Source organism: Nothoprocta perdicaria, unplaced genomic scaffold, assembly GCF_003342845.1.
Source record: "Nothoprocta perdicaria isolate Ctin4 unplaced genomic scaffold, notPer1 scaffold_490, whole genome shotgun sequence".
NCBI classification, from domain to species: Eukaryota; Metazoa; Chordata; class Aves; order Tinamiformes; family Tinamidae; genus Nothoprocta; species Nothoprocta perdicaria.
Genome location: NW_020455744.1, coordinates 378 through 24,923, shown reverse-complemented (window position 1 = coordinate 24,923; position 24,546 = coordinate 378). Strand labels below are relative to the sequence as shown.

General features: G+C 43.7%; 1 protein-coding gene across 1 annotated transcript; it reads right to left on the bottom strand.

Annotated features, from left to right (window-relative positions):
* Positions 1-204: 204 nt before the first annotated feature.
* ATP6V0A4 (ATPase H+ transporting V0 subunit a4) lies at positions 205-23,308 on the bottom strand. Its single transcript, XM_026047320.1, has 20 exons — positions 23,180-23,308; positions 22,636-22,714; positions 21,475-21,569; positions 20,475-20,600; positions 19,995-20,089; positions 18,791-18,917; positions 18,108-18,190; positions 14,585-14,678; positions 13,581-13,793; positions 12,990-13,140; positions 11,991-12,130; positions 10,963-11,120; positions 10,412-10,505; positions 9,392-9,510; positions 7,571-7,787; positions 6,452-6,559; positions 4,042-4,176; positions 2,982-3,099; positions 1,697-1,868; positions 205-298 (listed from the first exon to the last, which is right to left on the bottom strand). Exons 1-20 carry the CDS (start codon positions 23,294-23,296, stop codon positions 205-207), a joined length of 2,535 nt encoding a protein of 844 aa, XP_025903105.1. The 5' UTR covers positions 23,297-23,308.
* Positions 23,309-24,546: the final 1,238 nt, after the last annotated feature.

The following is a 24,546-nucleotide window of genomic DNA, read 5'->3' as shown; positions in this document are numbered from 1 at the left end:
ATCTTTGTTGCTCTTGGTTGTTGATACAGTGCTGCTTGGAAAAATGGCTAGCTTTGAGAGTTGCATTCTTGCCAAGCTAAAACATTTTCATCACAGCTCTTCTTTTCAGGATCATACCCTACTCTGTTTTATTCTATATATCCCATGAGGAAATTAAGAGAAAGCAAAACCTGCTCTCAGGAATGAGGAAGTGATGCACTGACTTTATTCTTCCATGGTGCCATCTATGATGTTCTTGAAGGAGAAGGGAGAAAATTTGTATCCTGCTCCAACGTAGAACTTGTTCTGGAACTCCACCCTGCAGGACAGAGCAGAGAGGGGCTTCACATCCACTGCAAACTGCACCAAAGGTTGGAAGAGAAGGGTGCACAAATCCAGTGTAGAGGCTGAAACATGGCATCCTCTGGGGAAAAGAGAGCAACTGAGGGCTTATGGCTTCCAAGCTGGAAGCACAGGTTCCTTCCAGGATCAGCCCCAGAGAGCTACCTGGCACACATCTGGTCTGGCCTWTCGTAAGTCAGCCTGGAAATGCCCTTGGTGTGGCTAGCCAGCAGGAGCTCGATTGCCTGGTAGACTCTGATCCTACCCTGCTCTAGCAGCTCTGTGCACCTGAGGACAAGCTCTACCACCCTGATATGCAGCACAGCAAAATGCTGCCTGTCACACTTCATCCCCATCCCCTTCTCCCTCCATCTCCAACACAACAACTTGCACCTCCACACTGATTTTCATTGGCAGTGTTTGTTATTAGTGCTGAGATGTTAAATGGTGAAAAGGGCCACAACTTTTCTATGCTAAGGGAGAAGGCGGGGTCGTGAAGGGGAGTTTGTTGTCTTAGTCTTGCTCTATGTCTTAACCTGAGGGTGTGTTTAGATGTCCTCAGTTATGACAAGGATGAACTAACTTGAAGCTGATTTGTCACTGAGCAAAAATAGCCAGGAGCACCCCTTGAGATGATGATATGAGAGTTGTCCCAGATTTTCAGCAGGTTTTGTAGCCCCAGCTGAACTCTTGCTGATATCTAATCTCCAACTGGTTTGCTTGATGTAACCCTGACTGGGGTATGCAGCACTGTGATGTGACTGCGCCCTTCATCCTTCCCATTCACATCCAGCTGGCCCTTGTGGCCCAGCTCATTGACCTGGGCAGACAGCTGAGGTCATCATTTGCTGCATTTRTCCATGTTGCATGGGCACTGTCTGTCTTTGCTGACCTGGCACCTCTGATCCAGTAGACCACAAATGTTGCTAGTGGCTGGATGATACCAGCTAAAGTGTCCCAGTGGGATTGTGACTGCAGATATGGCACTATTACTGATATCTGAGGCTAACTGCATAKGTGCCATTAGTGATTAACAGAAGTCAAACACCTCAGCTGAAGCTGAACCCATGTTATCCTATGTATACATATGTTGTGTGCCTGAAGGATTTTGCTCACTTATGAGTTAGAAGCTTGGGTTTAGGGCCAGTCTCCCGAGGCTCTTGAAGATTAAGCCATAGAAGACAGCTCAGAGGAAGAAGAGAGAGCTCTGAGCTCTCCTCCCTCAGAGACATCTCTCTCGTATCTTTGCCTAGGGACACTGATGTCTGAATTCATGGTGTGTGTCAAACATTAACTAGCATGGCCACCTCAGTTACAGCCTTATTCCTCCCAAGAAGTGCTCCAGAAAAAAACTCCCACAGACTGATGCACCTACCAGTGAAGACGCAAAGCATGCAGAAAGGCTGAGAGCCCCTCCATGATTAGCAGGATGGCTACAGTCAGCACTGCAAACGCTGCGAAGATGATGAACATGACAATGAGGCCTGACCAGCTGCTGTTGTTGAGCCCATTGTGCATCACCATGGTCCAGAGAACTTCTGATAGCTCTGCAAAATGAAAAGAAAGGAAAACAATGCTGAGCAACCTCCACAAATGCAACACAGGCCACAGCACTTAGCTCAAAGCTCACCCATTTCTCCCAGTTAGATGAGCTGGCCTAATATAATAATGTTGTATGGTCACCTTGTCTCCCCGTGATGAATGGGGCAGGAGAAGCAATTGCAGATTATTTTCCATTGCTTTCCTTCCCTCTTTTGGAACCTCATTGTGCTGTTTTGCTTTGCATCACAAGTCAGCATGAGATTGCTCCTAGGACTGATAGTAACCTGCCATGACATGCCATCAGTTTAATTTGAACTTCTTTTTAAGACTATTTGCTGCTTGCCTAGCCACCAGTTCAGTCTTATTTTCCTTTTTTTTTTTTTTTWAAAGTCATTATAGAGAAATTGTAGGTCATATTCAGACTGAAATTCAATGACCTATTACTTTAGGTRACAACAGAGGTGCGGGATCCTTTGCAATTGCAACTCTCAGGAAAAATATTCCTATCAAAATCCACTTTGTAAGGCTGCAGAGGAATATGTTGGTTTTCCAGACAGAATTTTGGCATAGCATATAACATGCCCTTAGCTAAGCTCTTTATTTGGTCTATTGTATTTTCTTTAAATGCTTGTCTTCCAGTGTGTTGGCTTCCAATCACTTCTTACTGCAAATTATTACCAACTATTATTTGTATCCACTAAGTTCTACAGCAAGTTCCTCCTGGGAAATCCAGGATACTGTACAACATTTACCTCTATGAACTGTACTGCACATGTGGACTGCACCTCCTACCATGCCATACACTAGGCAGATTCTTCTAGGCTGTAGACAACATTCCCAGTCAGGAAATGCAGTCAGGAGCTCCATGGTTTAGTGGTGCTTGCAGGAAGCACCACTAAAAACTAATATGACTACTGCAAAATGCTTGAATTAATCTGATCTCAAGCAAATCATTTCAAGATACATTTTGTTTCCACAAAAATTTGATTTCCTGAAGAAAAAAAATGACAATTATGAAATTACAACTACAAAATTACAAGAAACGATCAAATACTAGTAAAAACAGTAGTCAGCATGGATTTGCCAGTGAGGTAAGGGACGTATAGTCAATCACTCACCTGCATGAGCTAAGCTTAGTGCCCAGAGCCGCAGGTAGGATGCTGTGTTGGAGATGCAGCCAAGGCAATATTCAATGGTGTGAATAGCTTGGTGGACAAATATGTCTCCAAAGTTGAACTGAAACAACATATAAAAACAAGCATTTCTTATTACTCTTAGTTTAGGGCAGTTCACTGACAGAGCAAAAGGTTCTTTTCACTCCTCCCTTTACTTTGCTATGTGCTGAGCAACATGAGGATATTTTACAGATCTAAAAGACTGCTTTGAGAAATAGCCCTTCTCTATGATTTTCTCATGTATTTTCCTCTGAAGAAATACAATTCCAGGTAAAAGCAAATGCTGAGAATCAGGTCAGAGTCCAGTCTCACAATTTCAAACTCAGGATAAAATGGCAATCCAAATGAGACTAATCATTTTGATTTCTTTTTATTTACAATTGAGGTTTTCTGAATAACTGCTTACTGGCATATGCCTTTGGGAGATGTCAATTAATAAACATATCTTCTAAGTGTTCTGAGTGTTGTTTCCTTCTCCATCAGTCATATCTACAGAAAATATTGTTGGTATCTCATACCTCTAGAAGGTTTGAACCTCTTTTCATTTATTTCACATTTCTGTATGCAGAAATTTCTGTATGCACTTGACAATATCTGCCAAAGGAAGACTTTTCTCCTCAGCCAACACTGTAGCCTGCAGACTTCTAAATGCATCTTTGCAATTTAAAGCAAGAAAAGCCTGCTGACACTTGGAAAGTCTTGACTTTCTCTGGGTACATTGTGGAAGTCAAACAGTGCTCCTGCAGAAGATAAAGCTTGAGATTTGCAGGAATGTCTGACCACACCGGGCAAAACTTTAGGAACAAGTTAGAAGAATTTATTCAATTAAAAAGCAAAGTGTTCTCTGTTTGGAAAGAAAAATTGCTAATACAGAATATCTTGGCATCTTGTTAAAAGGAAGGACTGGAAACTCTGCAGGAGTCTTCTTTGGCTGTGCATTTTGTATTGTTGTGTTTGTCTGAAACAATAGTTTCACATCTTTAGCCTGTTCAGGTTTTCTTACCTCTTCATCATCCTCCTCATGTCCTCCATGACCACCACTGTGGCCTCCCTGGGCAACTTTTTTGGAATGGTTGGCCTCTGGGATGTTTGCTTCGCTTTCATCTGCAGGATTTCCTGAGTTGGCCTGAGACCGAATCTTTCAAAASGAAAATATAATGTGATTTTTTGGGGTCATCCTACAGGCTGGTACCAAAAAGAAGCAGATTACAGCACAGGACTTCATTGTTAACCTCATGATACGTAAGAATTGTGTAATGGGTATGAGTGCAAGTTCAGGAGTTATTGAACAAAGACAAGAGAAATTGATTATTCCTACCAAATAACTATATTTTGATATTTTCTTTTCAAGAGTATTTTCCAATGATTCCAACACAATTTGGAACTAGTTTCCTCATCTTTCTGATGCCTCCTTAGTACCATGAGAAACATCATTAGACAATGAGCAGAAGATGGTGTCTACCTTGGCATCAGTAAAGTTTTTAATACCACCTCTCATAACATTTTCACAGATAAGTCAATGAAGTACAGACCAGAGGAGCAGACAGCCAGGTAAACTGAAAACTTGTTCCAATGTGCAAAGTATATKTTGGAGTCTTGTAGTAGCTAGCAGTATTTCCCAAGAGATCACAAAACTTTCTCCAATTTTGTTCAACCTATTCATCAAGAATCTGGACAAAGAAACACAGTCCACCCTTAGCAAGTTTGCTGAAGATATAAGAYTGGGAGGAGTGGCTGATACACAAGAGTGCTGTGCTGTGCTGCCATTCAGCACACCTTGACTTTGGGTGCAAAGATGGCCAGAGAAGAGCCCCATGAAGTTCAACTCAGGGAAGTGCAGGATCCTGCACCTGGGGAATAATGACCCCATGCACTGATACAGACTGGGCCTGACTGACTTACTGGAGAACAGCTCTGTGGAGTAGGACCTGGGAGTCCTGTTGTACCTCAGGCTGACCATGAGCCAGCAATGCRCCCTTGTGGCCAAGAAGGTCAATGGTATCTTGAGGTGCTTTAGGAAGAGCATTGCCAGCAGCTTGAGGGAAGTGACATTCCCCCTCTACTCCACCCGTGAAATACTGTGCCCAGCGCAGAGCTATCCAGTACAAGAGAGACATGGAGTTATTGGACCAAGCCCACGGAAGGACTACCAAGAGGATTACAGTATACAGTATCACCTTTTACACAGTATAATACATTTCACAGCAAGACTTCACAGCTTCTATTGGGTTCTACTCTGTCGTTCTTTCTAGTTTCTAAGAGGTTTCATGGGCTGAGCCTCATAACAATGTATTGTTTCCTGTTGCACAAGTAATCTTTGTCACACCTGCTTAATCTGATTTACCTGAATGTCAGCACAGAGAACACCCTGCATTGCAAATGTATAAATCTGTGTAAATCTAACATGTAATCAGACAGGTAACATATATAAATCACAGAATGAAATACAAGGGCAGAAGAGGAGGTGAGGAAAAGATGTCAGGTGTTGCCAGCATAAAAAATGGGAGAYGGAGTCATCCATGACAAGCTTTCATCCAAATCCCCGAAGACTGACATARCAACAAATGATAGCACAGAGAGAGGGCTGCAAAGGTCCCTATGGGACCTGGCTTTCAGTTATAGGTCAGAAGTGACTGGGTGGGGAAAGGTCACACAGCACAACTAGCATCACTTTCTTCCAGTGGGAACATCTGTGCCCTGTAAAAAGTACTCCAGGCACTATTTCCAACTATAAAGAGAAGTAACTCATGACAGACAAGTAAAGAACCGTTGAGGTAATATAGGAGAGAATTAATGAGCAAATGGGAAACTGATGCAGCTGCAGCAATTACAGGCTGAAGAGCTGGGCAAATTGCAGAGCCCAAGAGAAGGAGGTCTCTGATAACGTGAAGACAACAATCTGGGGAAGAAAGCACTGCTGGAAAGCAGACAACAGCTTTCAAGGCAAGCACCCTCTTCAAACTGTGGTGATATCTCCAAGGCTGGGAGCAACCCAGAGCCCCTGTTCGCACTGAGCAGCCAACCTGGTGTCAATGACAGCTGTGAACAGGCAACAGAGGCCTCTGCTAGGGCCCACTGTTGGTTTTATGAGCGTGTCAGTCTCTTTCAAACACCTCTGGTTTTGGATGCTGCTTTTGAAAGAGCTTAGTATGAGCCTAGGTCCTCTCCCAGCAAAAAGTGATGTGCAAAAGGTCCTCTCCCAGCAAAAATGGTGATGTGAGCAAAAGCACCTTTGGGTGGCTCAGGCAAATGTCTCTTAGCATATGTTCAATAAAACACACTTTGAAACCACTGCTGGAATTTTAGCATCAGAGGCAGTCCATTGCAAACACTTTTGGGGGCTGCCTGCTCAGTTTTGCCTTTGCTGAGCTGAAGCTCCATGTTTGAAACAGTAGCAGATCCACATCCCTTACCATGCGCTGTGCTTTCAGATGGCTGGCTCGGAGAATGAAAGGTTTGATTAGAAGCATCCAGGGAATGGCAATCAGAGCAAATATGACCAAGAAGCTCTGAACTTCCTTCTGTAAAAGAGATGACAAGAAAAGCAAAAAGTCACTTTTTCTTTCTTTAGTCACTACATGTAAAAGAAACCTGATTCTATAAAATAGCTTTAAATTTCAATAGGTATATCCCCCTTCTATGTTGAATCTCCTCTGTGAGGTCATGGAAGTGAATGTAGCTGAAGTAAGCACTGCCAGCTAGAGATGGTTGGAGACTTGGAGATGAAAGCTTTCACGTTGAAAACTGTTAATTTGATAAAGCCCAAAGATACCAGCTTGACCCTGGCTCTGCTATGTTCCAGGAGAATGTCAAAACCATATGCTTGGGCTAATGGCTCTTCCTTGCTTTGATCAAAGCAGAAATGCTGCAAAAAGAGCCGTGTTGTTCAAATTCTCCCCTGAAAAYCTGGGGATCCAGAGCTATTTATCCACCTTCAATTCCAGAAAGGAACTGAACCCARGTAACTCAGGTTTGATAATATATTGCCCACACCACCAATGCCAATTTTAAGGTGCTCATGCATTGTAGTATCACACTTTCAACTGAACTAGGGAACTAATTCAGTTTAAAAGAAATAAGCAAAAAGAAACAACAATAAAAATACACACCACCATTATAAAAAATACGTTTACTTTGCCTTTTTTTTTAAGACTATCTCAGATCCCCACATCTAAACCAACCCCTGAATAGGGTTGGCCTCATGGTTTTTGCATTGAAGCTACCCAGATGGATAGCATAGACTGAGTTAATGGGGGGAAGGATTTTCTTCACAAAAAGAAAAAGCTTCTCTTTGGAGGTCTCTTTGGAAATTGTTACCAGGCAAAATATTAATTAGTGACTTTTTGGAGGATGGGAAAACTGCTTTACACATGTGAACCAGAAGAACAAACTTCACTTACATGACTGGCATGAGTAGCTGAGTTTCTGAGCCTGTTCCCCATTCTCTTGCCCACCCTTCACAACCTCTTTGTGATTCAAAATGCTATTCAACTGCAAACAGGTACAGCAGATTTGAGTTGCTTTATCCATACCTGATGCAGATATAGGGGAGCATTTGTAGGATCACTGTAATTAAACAGGAACATATTGATGAAGTGGATGAGAATGCTKGGTGCACTCTGGGATGAGTGGACATCAAAATGGCACCATTTGAAAATAATCATGAAAATCAGATAGCCAAAAAGAGAGATAATGAAGATCATCTCTGGAATGAACTGCAGGATAATGTTTATGTATTTCTTGAAGTAGCTGCAAAGAATCAGAAGAGAAAGGTAAAAAAATACAGGACAAGTTTGCTGCAAAGTATGACAGTACTATGCCTTTGCAAACCAACATAAAAAGCCTAGCAAGTATTGTTGGTCAAGAAAGACATCTGTAGTTGCAATCCTTAAAAATCATTACTTAATACAGTGCTTTTTCATACTGATTCTGCTCAGGTTCCTGTACTTGACTCATTAATATCTCAGTATCTCAGAGAATTAACACATTGAAATAAATGACTATTTTCAAAGCATGGCAAAGTTAAACGTGATAAGCTGGGAAGGTCAGATCAGGGATAGATTCAAACCTGTCGGGGCAATTGTCATTTCCCTCAGCTRCAAAAGCTTCCTGTCTCTGATGATCACTACACGCCTCCCAGTTCCGGTGAGTCTTGCAAGACAGGGTCATCCACTATATATATAACTGTTCCTTTCTGGGGGGCAAAATATACCCATAGAAAGAAAGAACAAAGGCAGAATTATAGAAAATCACAGATAGAGATCCTGACCAAAGCCTCCTTAAGTCAGGAGACTGACACGCACACACACTGTGCATAGTTTCAGTGGTCTCTAAACTAGAAAAAGAGTTTTTTTGTCTTCCAGGGTGACAGTAATCATCTCAATAATGGGAGATACTACATGTTTTTATTTTAGTGCACTCTATTACATCTGCAGAATCAAGAACACAAAGAGAGGAAGCAAAAGAGAAAACTTGGCTCTGTGTCCACAGCAGCAAGGGGCATTGCACAGGGCACTTCTTAAGCTTGCACTGGAGAAAGGTACAATTTGAATTGCTAGTCCAAAACATCCAGCTTAGAAGGATACTGGTGAGGCCACTTCCCAGTCAACGTGGTTTCATATCTCAGCTCACTAGTTTGAGCACCAGCTCAATTCCCAGACCCACAACTGAGCACTGTAGCTCAGTCTTTTGATTTCAGCACTATGGTGCCAAGTGTGACCAACTGCCTGAGTGGCACTGGGAAGAGCAATCAAACAGTACTAAGACAGGGCATCCAGAAGAGAAGTATTGCCACTGACCTAGCAACAAGTGAAACAGTCTATACATGTATAAGGATGGACTAAATACTAATTAGCCTTCTCAGTTGGCTTTATGTCACTCCTAATAAGCTATTAGGATTATATTTAATTGTCTTAAAATTATGTAAATGATCACAATTAAGTTTTGCAATTAGTGAAGATCATGATTTCACTGAAGAAAAAACACATAGTCCACGCAGTACAGATAACTTGACTGCCAGCATTTTCTGTGGTAAGTAGAAATTGTTATAGTAGGAACAGCCTAAATATTTTGCTTGTTTGCAATGCCAAAGCTATGTGCTAAAGTATGTGGCATTGCTTGGAGGGACAATCAGTTTATAATAGGGAATGCTGAGTTTGATGCTGTCAAAGTGCAGAAGTGAATAGCTCGGGGAATTTTAAGCTTGGGAAAATGCTCTAGAAGGCCTAATCCTTGCAAGTACATTTGTAAGGGGAAATAAATAAAGGAATAAATAAGGCTGTGCCCAAAGTTTCTGAGATTTCAGAGATGGGGACTTGTGTGCTACAGCAAGAGGCCCAGTGAAGCAGACTCACATGTGGTTGAAGAGACTGAGTATCACGCCGAAAATCATGTGTACAATCCCTATGACAACTGACATCTTCATTTTGTAGGAGTTCAGGAAAGTCAGCTTGTTTGATGCAACATTCCAGATCTGCAGAGCAGAGAGAGACAGAAGAACAAGACTTTCAGGTATCTGCTCAATAACAAATCTGTGGAAGTTTTAACTTTGATGCCCATCAATTTCCTCCTATCAGTTCCAATAAGAAGWCACCAAGTGACAGAAATCTGCATGATCTTTATAATACATTTCGCTCTGTCAGGCTTCTTGCCTTAGAGGTATAAAGTACTATCTTCATTTAATAGAGGAAAGAGCTAATATTTAGAATAATGTTATGATTTTATTTCAGTCTTTTCAAGATAAACCAGTGTTTCTTTGTGGAACCCACTGAAATAAGGTCGCATCCAGCAAAGCAGATGYTAATTGGCTGATTTTAAGATTTAAACAGGAAAGTTTGATGTTAATGATAGCATTTAAATACATGATAGAGAACAGTACAAAACAGAAAGCAGACCACAGCAGCACGACAGATCAGTTAAATAATATTACCGTTTACTTCATAGTCTCTGTGTTAAATACACTGCATGGAAATCAGGACCTAACTCTCAAACTGTTGAGGCAGCTGTGGAATACATTAAACACTCATGTAAGGAAWCTGGGTGCAGCAGTCTCATGAGAGAGGAGAGATTAGAGCACAAGACCACCCTCTAACAAAACCAAAATTCCTTCCTATTTATCATTTTGCTACTGCCTGTGCAAAATTACCAGAGACAGAGGAGAAAAAAAAAAGAAAAGAAAAATAAAGAGAAAGGATGATTGTATCTACATCCTTAGCTGATGAAGAAAAGCATCGCAACCACAGCATAAAGAATGGGCAAAGAGGAAGAATTTAGCAGCATGGCTTTAGGAGAGATATTTGTAAGCTACTGATATGCCTGCTGTATAGAAACGGGATTGAAATACAAATGATCTTAGAGCAATTTAATTTAATTACCGGATCTATTCCAAATGGATATGGATTTCCAGAGTAGACTCCTGGGACTGCTGGATCCAGCTGCAGCACCGTATTGCCCAGAAGTATATCGTTACTACCAGACAAAAGTGAAATCACCTTTATAGCTTAAACTCACCATATCAGCCCAAGGTATGTTTATATGAGAAGTGCTAAGGACCGCCACATTATTCTTGTTACTGACTCGCAGTGAACTTCTATGCTGGGTTTGCGTGCACGTGTAGTCATGTGTGGAAATGGATCCTATAATGTTGGTTCTCCATCCCAAAGAAAACTCCTTGTGTGTCAGTCCTGGACACTTGCAGGCTTTATGAACRACAGACTGGACAACTAGGTTTTGTCCCAGGAACTCTGTATTTCCATTTCAATAGKGTTTTTGTCTCTATGAGTCAGATGCAACTCTGATTCATTTGTGAGCGAAATCGCAGCAGAGAATTTTTCCCCTCCCCACACAGATATTCAGTGTCTTTCTTTTAGAGCCTACACACTACATCTAGCATGTTTTGACTTGTTTCCCAAATCTAGTCACTTACGTCCAAGTGTTATTTTTAAACATGGAGATGATGTGCCAGGAAGAGCCAAAGATGTTGAACGATTTGGAGAAGCAGTCATTGTAGATGAAGCCAGTGTAGATGGAGAATATGCCCATGAGCAGGATGAGGTAGCGTCCACTGAAAAAGGTGTTCCAGATCTGCAGAGGCAGAAGGCAGGCCCAGAGGAGGTGACCAAAATGCTGCCAGTCCCACCAAATGATACCTATAGTCCTACCAGGCCTCAGTGCAGGGGAATCCTCTCGCAGCAATTATTTCATACCCTCTGCCATTCTATGCTTTCTTTGAGGTAATAATGGCAATACAAATCACTTCCCACCTGCACTCCAGCTTCTCTTCTTGGTAAAAACATCCACCTGCCTCAGCCACAGCAAATATTTGTTCTTACAATTGTTGCACTTGGTGCCTAACCTCCAGCCCAGCTCCACTCTTCAGATTTTATCACAGAGGGATAAATCTTGTTCATCTGGGCATCTTGTTCATCTGGGCATATCTGCTCTCCTATATGGGTGACCCAGTGCTCCCAGCATAGTATCTAGCTGTTGGACTATGATCTGTATGTATATAAATAGCTTCACTTCCTAAAGCAAACTTCAGCTCCCTGCAAGACAGCCTAATATCCTAGAGCGCAGTGTCCTCAGACTCCATTGGTTTTGCCATTGATTTTGACAGGAGCTGCTTTCTGAGAGTGCAGCCAGGTTAGCCATAGAGAAAGCTATGGATAGGAAAGTCTGATTTCTGGAAAGTCCTGGCCCCCCCACAAAAAGGTAGAAAAATAAACATTGAAAACCAGCCATAGGAAACTCCAGGTTCCTCAAGCCTGTCCAACTCCCTGTGTAGAACAAGGCAGAGTTACTTGCCAAATCTCTACCTTYGCCCCTCATGAACATCTTGGAAGGAACAACATTAAGCCTTTGAGATGCTAGATGCCCCCTTTATCAAATGCAGTKGAGGAACCTTTTGCTAGGTTAATAGGGTGCATGATGTTGTATCAAATCTCTGGCACTCACCTCATTAGTGCTCTTCTGGGCCAAAAGGCTCTTCTCGTTAGCAACCATCCAGAGAGCAAAGCCCAGCATGATAGCCCCATGGCCACAATCTCCAAACATCACCGCAAACAGGAAGGGGAAGGTGATGATGGTGTAAGGAGCTGTGGGAAGCAAACAGCAAGAATCTCAGCTTCTCCTAAACAAAAGGCCATCAGCAGAGGAACAGTTCACTCCACCAAGCATTTTCTGACCTGTTACTAGAGATGTCCACTGATGCCTCCCCAAATCACCAGGCAATCAAATCTAGTGCTGAGCTAACTCCACCATTAGCACGTTTTCCTGTTGCTGGACCTTCACCTTCCTTGCCAACTTTTCTTGTCCCACCACAACAACCACAGTGAAGAGATATTTGCATTATTTTTTGAAATGGAAAAAAATGTATTTGAAGATTATTATCACATTTCACAACACAAGTTCATTGCTTCCTCTCCTATCAGCCCTGTTTCTGGGCTTCTGTTTGCTCTCAGTGTTCTCCCTAGGATTCTCTACAATTGCTCAATACTTTTCTCAGGCACTTTGCCAAAATCATCCTTAATAGCTGAGGCCTTGTTAGCATTGAGTAAAGCAGATGTATTTCTTCATATATTTTGCACATCAAATTCTTGCTTATATATCCTGTTTCGATGGTGGCCTTTTCTTGTCTCAGTGTTTCAAGGTTAGCTTATATTTACCTTGCTATCTTAGGTCTTTTCCTGTAGAGTTGCTACCTTGTTATTTGTTGCCAATCCTGTATTTGTGTAGCTTGTTAACTCCTGATTGAATCAATCACTGAAGACAGATGGACGAATTCTGTGCCCAAGAAAATCCATGCTATGCACCAGAACAGTACTAATTTTAACCATCAGAAGACATAGTTCAGACTTTTCCATCAACGAGTGTATGTTTTAGGATGGTGATGGAGTTGAGAGGCTTTGCTTTGGCTCTGGCAAGCCAGGTGCAGGTAACCAAGCATTTTCTCACCTGGGTTCATCTCCCTGTAGTTGCCCACACCATAGGCATCCACGATGTTCTGAAAGCCCGCTGTAAACTTGTTGGTCCTGTTGAAGGTGGGAGGTGCCATTCTGGTGTGCACAGCAGTGAGGATAGGGGCAATGGTAGAGCCACTTCGCTCCTGAAAACCAGATGACAAGGACAGACACAATCAGGCTAATTAGTGGAAGAAATCAGTGCCACAGAACCAAAGGTCCAAACTTCCAGAGGCAGTGGCATAAAAGCCAGGCTCAAAAGAGTTAGATCTCAACCCTTTATAGTATCCCTGTGCTATTGATCCCTGTGCAGTCAAGCTGCCAGTACTGCTGATTCCTACAGATTGACCATAAAACTGCCAAGATTTATGGCCATAAGCTACCTGAGGCCAAGCGATCACATGGCAACCTCAATTTCAATTAAAAGCAGAAAAGAACTTTATCGCTCTTATAAGTTTCACATTGTCTCACATGTCTCATGTTTATATGTTACCAGCACTATGGTAGCTTGAACGTATGCTCAATGTATGAGCAATGTGTTTTTCAAAACGGCTTCAGGGACCCTGAATTAGCATTAGCCTCTTACCATTCCCTGATGGAGGGCTCTTTTTATCCGGCCAGCATCAGCCACTGGGAACCAGATCTCTGCAATTACACACTGCTGGGTGACATCGATGTTACAGCAATTCAGAATGTGGTAGATGGCCTTGATTTTCTTCACCTTGATCCCCCAGGACCACAAGTTGGCTGCGGCCTGATGCAGCAATCTCTGGCGGTGGGACTCAGTTTGGGTTATCACCTGTAAGGACACCACAAGCAGCACTCAAGGAGGAGGGAGGAGGCAACAGGATCTACTCAGCAGTTGGTTTTGGAAAGACAGGTAGAAGGCAGTTGTGGAAAGGGAATGTTCATAGGAATGAGCTAGATTGCACTCCACCATGTCTATTCTTCCATTGCTTATGTGACAATAGCCCCAAGATAAGTTTCCTCAGTAAAGAAAACATAGATTAAATATTAAAAAAATGCTGACAGTTCACTGTGAACCCAGTGTGGTTGGGCTACACTCTACATACAAGAGCCCAGTTCTTCCACAAAGTGTTCCCAGAGAAGTTTTAAAAGTACTTTTAATAGGTTCTATAGCGAGGCAGGGCAGRACACGGTGTATGGTGGCACTTCATCATTACATGATCAAAGACAGTGGGCTCAGCCCTGCCAACAGCCTGATGAAAGACTGTAGCCAAACCACTTCCCAACTCTCTGACCACCAAAAGGACATGGCTTTGGGAGCCAATGAGCACAGGAGCAAAATCCTGCTATAAGAGCTAGATGTAACCATCTTGTCCAGTTTGTACCATGTGCACCTTGTGCACATTGGTTATGATTCCTTCAGCCCCATGATGACCTCAGGGCCCACCCCATAGCCCCACATCATATGGTCTAAACCTCTGAGCTCTCACTGCATGGCCAAGAGCAGCAAATTGTGCTCTGTTGTGCTGCAACAGCAACACAAACTGAGGCTGTCCCCTGGCAGCTCTAGTCCCTGCAGGCAACCCTGCAGGTTAGGACCCAGAGAAAGATCATGCCACTCACTGTATTTAAATCCTCGATCCTTGTGTTCACTTCATCAAGCATTTCTCGACGCTCAGTTGCAGACTCTGGACAGGGATAGACTGTGGCACGAAATCTAGCCTCAGTAAGAGAAAAGTAGAAAACACCATTTATTTGATTGACTTCTTCATCAGYGCTCCCCAGACCTCAGAGTGGGGGAAACTGGACTTTACTTTGGGCCTAACACTATTCTGACACTAGTTCTTGCATACTATTSCTGAATAAAATTGCATGTGTCCTGCTAGATATGTCCAGAAGTTTATTTATTCCCTCATGAGGGAAAGGATGCCTTTGGCTGTTGCAGCTGAAAAAGCCCTCCCCATCACAGAGGCTTCAAGTGAGAAGCCTGATGTTGTGAACAGATCTGCACTAACACACTGCAGCCTCCGATATTTCCCTGCACAATAAGGAAGCCCTGCTAACACCTTGCTAACCTCTCCTTCTCTCCTGTGCCAGGGCCCCAGCTTCTCCCTCGCTGCAAGGACTGCAAAGAGCTGCGAGAAAATAACGTTGGCAAAGCCCTCCTCGCAGTAGCCAACAGATGTCCCTCTTGCACTGAGGCTGGAAAAATATCTCGCTGCTCTCTCTGCACTACCCTTGCACAGGCACAGGCAGAAGGCATTGGCTGCACTGCATGACCTTCTCTAGCACGGCTAAAATGCTACTAGCATAGCAGTGCTTATACTAGTAAGCACTGCAGCATGGTCAAGCCACTGCATGAACCCTACGGTGTGGGATTATATGACACAATTAGAAATAAGCAAGTCAGAAGCCTACTGGAAAGGTGCAAAGTCAACAAACCTGCCTGCAAGGCAAGTGCCAATGTGCATCTCGTTCACAAGGAGCCTGTGCCCAGGTGTCCTGCCAAGAACTCACTGCTGCAGAACTCGAGAGGCGCTCGCTGAGCTAAGGGGCTTTAGTGACCGGCACAGCAGAGACTGCTCCATCCTGTGCCCAGTGACCCCAGAGCGTGGTGCTTGTGCCATCCCTCTTTACAGGGGAGGAGAGCAGCACAGGAGGGAGCGTCCACACAAGGCAACACTCTTCCACATCCTTCAGGGGAGCTGAAGGTCTGCATCGGTGCACTTGTAATGGAATTAAAAGATAAAGTGTGTAATTGGSCCACAGAATTATGTCCTTTCCCAGGAGGGAAAACATGCATGCTCTATGTACAAATAAACATCGTGTGCTGACTACACCTGAGCATGGAATATAGCAGCGCCCGCTCTCCCAACTCAATTCCAGTACCAGTACAAGTGAGGACAGTGACAAATTGAACAAAATACAAAGCACTTGCCTAGAGATCAGTCCTGAGCCCCATATAATGCCAGCAGGCTCTTTTCAGCTAAATATCCCTTTCCAGAATTGAATGTCTCCTCACTCAACACCTGGCATTCGTTTCCAGAGGTTATTCACCCTACCTGATTATATCCAGCTTCCTATTCTTCATAGCTCTTAGTTCATCCTAATAAGGATTTTTAATCAAACTTGAAAGCTTATTCCTCCATGCTGCACAGTTCCCACATTTCCAATAAGGTTATTGCAGCAATGTTGCTTTGATCTTTTAACAGCCATTTTGCATACTGAGTATCAGCTTCACCCTAACGGCACCGACATCTCTGAGCACTCTGGAGGAATCCAGCAGGGAATCTTTACATTGATAAACCCAGTTTAGTATTCACATTAGCAGTCAGGTAGCCAAAAAAAAAAAAAGAAAAAAGAAAAAGAAAAAGAAAAGAAAAGAAAAATCTTACATTTTCCTCCTGCCTGTTCCCTCTACATCTTTTACTAATAAATTTGTGCATGGTCTTAATGCTCATGAAATTGGCAGACTAATGTTACCAATTAGAGTCAAACAGGGACTACAAGCATAACCTGAAGTGCACTGCTCTGAAAACAAATCTCATCCTGCCTTACAGGAGACCGGCTTATACCAGTGTCGTGATTTTTGCAGGATATTTACTTGTTGTGAACAAAGACTTAGTGCTAAGCAGAAATGTTCTGCTRGGGCTGATGGAATTGGAAATTGAATCTGATGGAATAACATTACCATCTGCTTTAGGCATAGCAAACCCTGCCTTAAAGATGAAACAAAACGTCTTAACCTGTGTGCCAGGGATGGCTGRCGGCCCACAGAGTAAAAAAGGAGAGTTGTGATATTAATACATTAAAAAAAGGCCATTCAATAAAATTTCCACATATATGTGCATGTTAACAAGCCACAAATAACAAAAGGGGGAAGAAAAGAGATAAAAGACAACCTTAAGTCTAGACTGATTAGTTGGCATTAAATGAGAACCAGTGTGCTGGCTCTGCAAAGGACATCCTGGCGATTTGTCTCATGTGGGTATGTGTTCCTTCACCTACAAAAGGCTGAGAGGGATTAACCCAAGTTCCTTGCTATGAATCTACCACCAYATCCATGTGACCACTTCCCGGCATCTTTGCATACCACAGCCCAAGCTACAGGAATCTGCCAACATTTCCAGCAGTGCTCTGACCCTGCTGACAGGAGAGCATACATTGGATCATGGGCAGGCTGATTTGCAGCCCTCCACTGTCAACTGCATGGAGGATGTCATGTTCCCACTGCAAGAATTTCTTTTAGGCTTCAAGGGTCYTTGGGTTCATGTGATTGATTTGGACTGAAGTCAGTCCTTTCACCTGGGTAAACTGACCTTCTCCTGATTTTGATCTGATTAAACTGAGAACATAAGGAAAGACCTGTCCCAAATGCACACGACAGGTAAGAGCAAATATTTGTTTTCCCCTTCCTCTCCTGCAAAACTCTCCAGGCTGAAAGAGCTTTGCTGGTCTCACCTGGCCAAGGGGTTGTGTCTGTAATGGATTCGGTGACAGCACACAGATCCCTCCGTCAAACCTGACTTACTCGGTAACAAAGCCCGTCAGTCATCAGTATTATGAAACAGTAACAAAATATTCAAACAGAATTATCTTTCTAAGATGCTCAACAGAGTGGAAACAAGACAGGCTGTATGAAGCCTGAAGCCATTTCTCTTCTGGGCCTGTCTCTGATTACATAGATATTGCCCAGAGCCCTTGTGAAAGGGTTCAGCAAGCTACAGCATCATCTTTTTATGCTGAAACACAATAAGGCTGGAAATAAGTTTGGGGATTACCATGTTCTGAATACCCAAGTCATAACATCTGCTAAGGCTCCTGATTTTCAGGGGGAGGAAGCTAAGTACTATTTTTTGAAAACAGTCCCCTTTTAGATGTCTCAAGCTAAAAACCCAGCAGCTGAGGCTCCCAACATGTCTATGCCACTTTGGAAAGTTTAGGACTTTAATTTCCAGATGCCAAGGTGATGTATATACTTTATGATTAGGAGCAGCAGAACTGAAAAGCAGAAGGGAATACAGCAGCGGAGCGGAAAAGCAGCTCGCAGAGCTCTCAACCCCATCTCCCCGAATTCAGCTAGTCCATGCTGACAAGTAAACACCTCTGCAAGAGTCATTGCAACCTGCTCCTGGGCCTGCCTTACCCGTCACAAATCTTCTTGATTTTTTGTTTAAGCTGCTCTCCTTGATAGAAGATAATGAACACGTTCTTTTTCATCTCTTCTTTCTGTAATGCAATCCCAGCAGATTTTAAAGTATTCAGAAGAAAGAATTCGGTGCAGAAAAGATTTCTTTTTCTAGGCAGCCTCTTCATTGTTTTTTCTTTTCCCCCCAGTCCCAGTTTTCCAGCAGYGATGCTCAGAGCAGAGGGTTTCCCCAAGGGACCTCGGGTTGTACCTTGGGGACCAGGCGCCRCCAGCATCCTCACGCATGCTGGACGAGGCACAGGGGAAGGAGTGATATGGAGCAGAGAGTCAGGGCAGGAGGAAGAGGAGATCTACCAGGGTGCAGGGTTCACCCAGTGACACAGAGGGGATCAACACTCCACCACCAGGTCCAAGAGACCTATAATAAAAACCACCCTGCTGAGGCTTAAGCAAGCAGGACAAAGCTAYATCAATCACACTGAGAGGGGAAAGCAATGTCAAAAATAATTCTCCCATCCTCATATTTTCATTCCTTTCTTCTACGGGCCATCTACAGCCACCTATCTCGAAGGGAGCAGAGTCAGTGCTGCCGGGTGGCCAGGGCAGCAGCCTGGTCTTGCAAAGGCAAGACGAGTGACTACGTGAGAAGCAGAGTGAAGGAAAAGGAAATTGGTGCCTACCGTGACAGGGTCCTCCAGTGGAGTATCCATCTCTGTGTACCGCAGGTAGATGTTTCCCCTGCAGGCTCGCCACAGTAAACGCTCGAAGGTTATCATCCTTTCCCTCTTTATTACTCCTGCTGTGAATCTGAGCAGAGTTAAAAAGATAAATAATGAGCCAAGTTGCAAGTCTTTTGGGACCTTTAGCACATGTGAGTTTACAGTCTCACGCTTTATAGTCCACTATAAAGTCCATTATAGTCCAGGGCTTTGCTGCCCCTCTAGATGCTTCTAGGAAAGGTCTTGTTGCTGCAAGACTGCCTCTTATCTTTTGAACTTCTRTCTTTATCCTGCCGTTCTTCTTTTAAGACACTGTAGTCCTCCCCACACCAACAAACGAAGGATAGACAATTCTGTTTAAGAATGAAGGAACAGAGATGTGTTTGAAGTCACACATAGAGAGAGCGACTGAGCRATGGAGGTGGTGGGCAGCAGCGTTGAGGGGCAGCGTGCGTCYGTTCCCTCTCGCTCTCCTATTCCTCGCAGCTCCAGCCTGCTCCTTTGAAGTGCACCACAGCATMCCAGTACACACGCTTGCCAAGGCAAGCCCCCTGCTAACATATACTTCACTCATACAAGAGCTGAATGTGGCTGCAGGAGAAACAGCATGAACAGCTGAAYGCCTGGGAAAAAAATGTAAGCAAGTTTAAGCACACCTGTATCACACAGGTGTAAGGGAAAGCTACTGGAGTCTACGCTATCTGCCAAGTTATCACCAGCATTGCACTTTGTGGTCCACTAACTCTGAGATGTGGCGCTGCTTTCTATTCTAGACAACCCTCACATGCAAGGAAATACGTGGCTTTTTGCTGTGGCTACATCTCCATCCATAGTGACTGGGCTGGTACCCTTCAGCCTGAGCCCAGAGGCTCTCAGCAAAAGATATCATAAGATRTCTCAGCACAAGATATCATAAGGTAATGATTTTCAGTCAGTGTCTGCTAAAGGGCTCACTGGAATTGGCTTGGAAGTAAAATCCATTTGCCTCATTAGCCTGTATCCTGACCATAGTTTTGATGATGACTTCTCCCTTTCCGTGTACAGTCACTCCTTCACAGCTGGCAAGTAACGTACGCTAAAAAGCTGAAGGAAGTGTATCGGTGTCATACCAAGGTGCGTCCAAATGGGAAACCTGGCCAAACTCTAAGCTTTTACCAATACAGACCCCAGCTTGGCAGCTGCAGCAGCAGGAGTGCTCCTCAGCTCCAGTAGCCCAGATGTGTCTTCACTGAAGAAATCATCTGGCAGATTGGTTTCTGTCTGGAAAACATTAGTTTTAAAAACAATTCAATATTCCCAGTTTGAAAACTAATTTCACATTTTTTTCCTGCCATTATTCTCCCCTAAGGTAGCTTTCCACATAGTGCTAGGCCAAAAAAGCAAGGGGCCAGGTGAGAGGAAGGAGCACAGAATTTGTCTTAGAAAGTTAAAATAAATTTTGCTTTCAAAAAAAAGCTCGGGTTCTTGAGCCCCACAGAGATATGCAGTCTCCCAAGGGACTATCCTACACTTGAATCATGACCTTACAGATTTGTGGCAGGAGAAATGGATTCTGCTTAAAAATCGGTGACATGCATCAAACAAAAATGTGGACATTTTTAAGGATCTTCAGCATCTCTCCTGGAAGAGCAAAGAGGCCTCTTACCTCAAAAAAGTCCTGTGTTTTTTTCAGCAGATGTTTGAGCTCTGTCAGCTCGAGGAAGTTCTGCTTCAGAGTTTGCTGGTTCTGGTTGGCTTCCAGCAGTTCAGCCTCAAGTTTCTCCAGCACCATCTGTTTCAGATCCAAGCACATCCAGGAAAACTCAAAAGCAACCCAATATCCCATAATTCACTGATTGCAAAAGGAGCTACAACAGGGCTATCAGGTTAGGTTCTATAATTACAGGGCAAAAATCAGTGAGGAAGTCCTAGGAACACACCARGAAATCACCTTTCCTCTGAAACCAAAGTCATCAGGAAGCATAATTTTCCTTCCCAGTCACAAAGATATGCAGCGTTTAAAAAGGATCCAGCCTGCAAATTTAACTTTCAGATGAGCTAGAAGAAAGTAATACCTGCACATCTGAAAAGACACACAGTCATGGCACATCACAATCAAGMCTTCAAGGCTGAAATGCCCTTCACCCCCGCTGCTTCTCCRTGGTGTTCGGTGTTAGCAGAGAGAWCTCAGTACTCCACAGCCTCAATCCAGATTTACTGACTGCTTGTGTCAGGCACCAGCACTGCTACACCATAGCCATCCGGCCACCAGAGCAGGCGGTCTTYGGGTTTGTGGGCAGTGAAGCAGACTCTAGCATTAGTTCTTCTGACTAATCACCAAAAACTTTCTTATTCTCTCCTAAATGAGAGGAGGATGGAGATGTTTTTGTGACAATGATGTCTTTCCCGTTAATAGATTGGACCAGGGTTTTTATGGCAGAAGATAAAAATACCTTAATACCTATAAAAACACTTCAAACATGCAACACCACCAGCCTTAATGTAATTGATAATACAGTGAGTCGGGAAGCATCTCCTCGGGCAAGAAAAGCTCTTCCAGTATGAATTCCCACATCCCTCCTGGCATAGGGTCTGCGTCAAGTATATTATGTACACATGCAGGTGAGCATCCTCTTTCCTCTCTCCCTGGCCGCTAAATTCGGTACCTCCATATCGATCATTTCTCGAGGCAGAGGAGTTTCTGGGTACTTTTCTAGTTTGAGCATCTCAACATTGCCTTCCATCTCATTTTCCAGGAAACCTGCAAGGAAAGGACACAAGAGTCTTGACAGCATCTCTCTCTGCTGCGTCTTCCTGGTCATTGGCTGCTGCAAACTCCCCTGCCAGGTCAAGGTCTCACATGCATTAAGTGAAGTATAACAAGAGTCAGCCAATGATCATCCCAGTGAATATATGTCACCATGAGCAATGCTGGAACCTAGCAGCTTCCCTTCGGCTCAGGCTGGTCCTGCTAGAGTGGTGGTAGCTACTCAGACGGGGCTACATCTCAGCCTTTATTTTTTTTCTGAGATGCTTTCTAGCAAATACCTAGCTAAAGTTCCCTTTCCTCTGCCTTCCTTCCCCATCTGTCAGAGTTATTAATCCATCCTCTTTCTTGAGCAGCCCCTCAGCAGGTTGAGGGCTAGRTGCAAAGGGACCTTTCACAGGTGCCTCTGTGTCTGTGAGCAGCAGCTTGGAAGTCGCAGGACCCTCTCTGCTTCACCAAGTGTTAGGGATTTGGCTCTTGCATATGACCTGGCCATAATAAAGTCCTTCAGAGGACAGCTAAATCCTTCCAGGACTACAATAGATTAACCAGTACCTACACACTTCTGCTCTAGCAACGGGATATGCCATCCTTTCCACCATAAATAGGGTGGACATGGATATTATTGCAATGAGGGGCACAAATCCATAGGAAAGCAGGCTCCATTGTTCATGCTGCTTATATTTTGAGGATTTGTCCCCAAGCTACAGTGCTTGGCCACAGGAGGTGCACRCCGATAGCTGGAGCACTGGTGTGACAGTCACCTTATCTGGATTGAGTCGCCTGCCCAGTCCCAGATTTATTTTGTCTTTTTATATAAGCTARTTAACCTCCTTTCAGTTCAGTTAACTATTTTCAAGATAGGGGTAATAATTTCTTGCCCATACGGGGTGACATGGTAATTAGCTGACACATACAAAACTCTTTCAGGAACTCAGATGAAAATATCACCATTTGCACCACTAATTCTATCTCACAGTGTGAAAACACTTAACAAAGAAATAAATCCCAGGCAACCAGTTGGTGGGAAGTTGACTGCATTTCTCCAGCGTTTACTTACGCAAGATCCTCTCCAAGGATTCGCATCTTCTCACTTCATTCACAAACTTTCTCTGGAAGCTGTTGACATTCAGATTCAGCTAGAAACAAAAGGGAAAGCAAGCTTTGGGCTCCATGCTGCTCACCACCACAGACATTTTTAACATCAGTGGAGAAGGTCTTTTGTGCAAACATTTACACTGCTGTATCTTACAGGCTCCTAATGACAGAGCCATACCACCGGTCTCCTTAGGGCCAAGGACAACCCATGCGTACCATGCTCATTTCTGCTGGTCTTGCTGGGATGGCCAAAGCCACCACTGGGGAGAGCTCCCATTTGCTGCTGGTGGAGGGAATCATCCTGAGGTCACGCGGGGATGTCCAGCATGCAGAGCTGGAGCAGGACCCAGGGAGAAGCAGGGCCCAGGGAGAAGCCAAGTCTGAGTGGCGTAGCCAGCTTTATAGTTGATTTTGAGAAGGTCTCACTCAACCCTGTGGCCTCTCACTAACCCCAATGCGGTGTGAAGACTGACACCTCCCATGAAGTGGGGCCAGGCAGTACTTACATCTCTGAACTGGACCAGGCCCAGCTCCCCAAGCTCAGCCACGCAGCAGTAGGCAGCCTCCACCTGGAGGAAGAGCTGCATGAGGYTCATCTCCTCACTCCTGAAGACGGAGGCCATTTTGACCGCCCTCCTCCTCCTGCCGAGGTGTCCACAGAGGCCTTAGCCAGTAGCTCTGTCGTCGTCCTAGGAAGTAGGGTCAGGGCCAAGCTGCAGGAACATGAGGGTCAGAGAGTCAGGATGCTGGAAGCCAATCCAAGGCTATCCATCCCATGAGCCACAAGGGTCTCCTCACCTCCTACAGGCAGGAGCCCCTCAGACCCTCATGAAGGTCACCTCAAGAGCATAGTGATGGGCGATAACACACAGATGTGACAGGGGACAGAAGGGTGCTGCTGATCCCATGCGTCAGACAAGGGAATGCTGTGTCCTGACTTCCCCTGGGCCAAGGATACTCCAGACCACTAGACTATGGGGTTTTATTTGTTTTTGAACACTGAGCTCATGTAGGACTCAACTTCTCTTTGTCTTCCACAAAATAGAGAAAATAACCCATTAATCTCACTCTTGAAAATAGATGGGGAAAGAAGCCGAGAGCTGATTTTATTATATTCACCAAACAGTGAGAACATAACCTTGCAAGCACACCTCAAGCATGTTTGGATGGGGATAGGTAGAAGAGGACTATTTTATACAATTAAAACTAATTGCTATATTTTAAAAAACATTTTCTCTTCATAAGGGATTTTTTTTCCAAAACAAGATATATAAAGGATCATGCATTTCATAAAAGTTCCTTTTGATTATTCGCTTATCAATATTTACTTTGGGTAATGAACATATAAATTGCCTGTAGTCATTCTTGCACAAAATGAACTAATTTGCATGTGCAAACATAACAATTATTATTGCCCAGAGAAAATATGCAAGTATTTCTTGCATGTGTATAATTTGGAGAATTCTACAGGAAACATACATTATTTAATCAGCAAAGCTAAATCCCTTTATGACCTTATTTCTCCCTACTGCGGGGTGAGAAGGCAGTTTTCCTTAATCTGCTCACTCAGCATCAGCCTGGTCCTGCAACACTTTTCCTCTTACAGTTTTACATACATTTTTTTCTAATCATATCCTTTATAAAGCTTGAAGGACTTTTTTAAGGGCGATAGAAACATTTTGCAAGGAATAAAGGTCTGCTTGACCAACAGCTCTGCTGTCACTGGTTTGTGCTTGCTTCAGTTCTACTGTGAATTTTCCTTGCCTTAATCTGTGTACTTGTTCACTAAATGATTTAAGATGCAGAAAATGCAGTCATCTATGATAACTAATTCCTTATTGAAATAAAAATATTAAGGGGAACAGTTTCATTG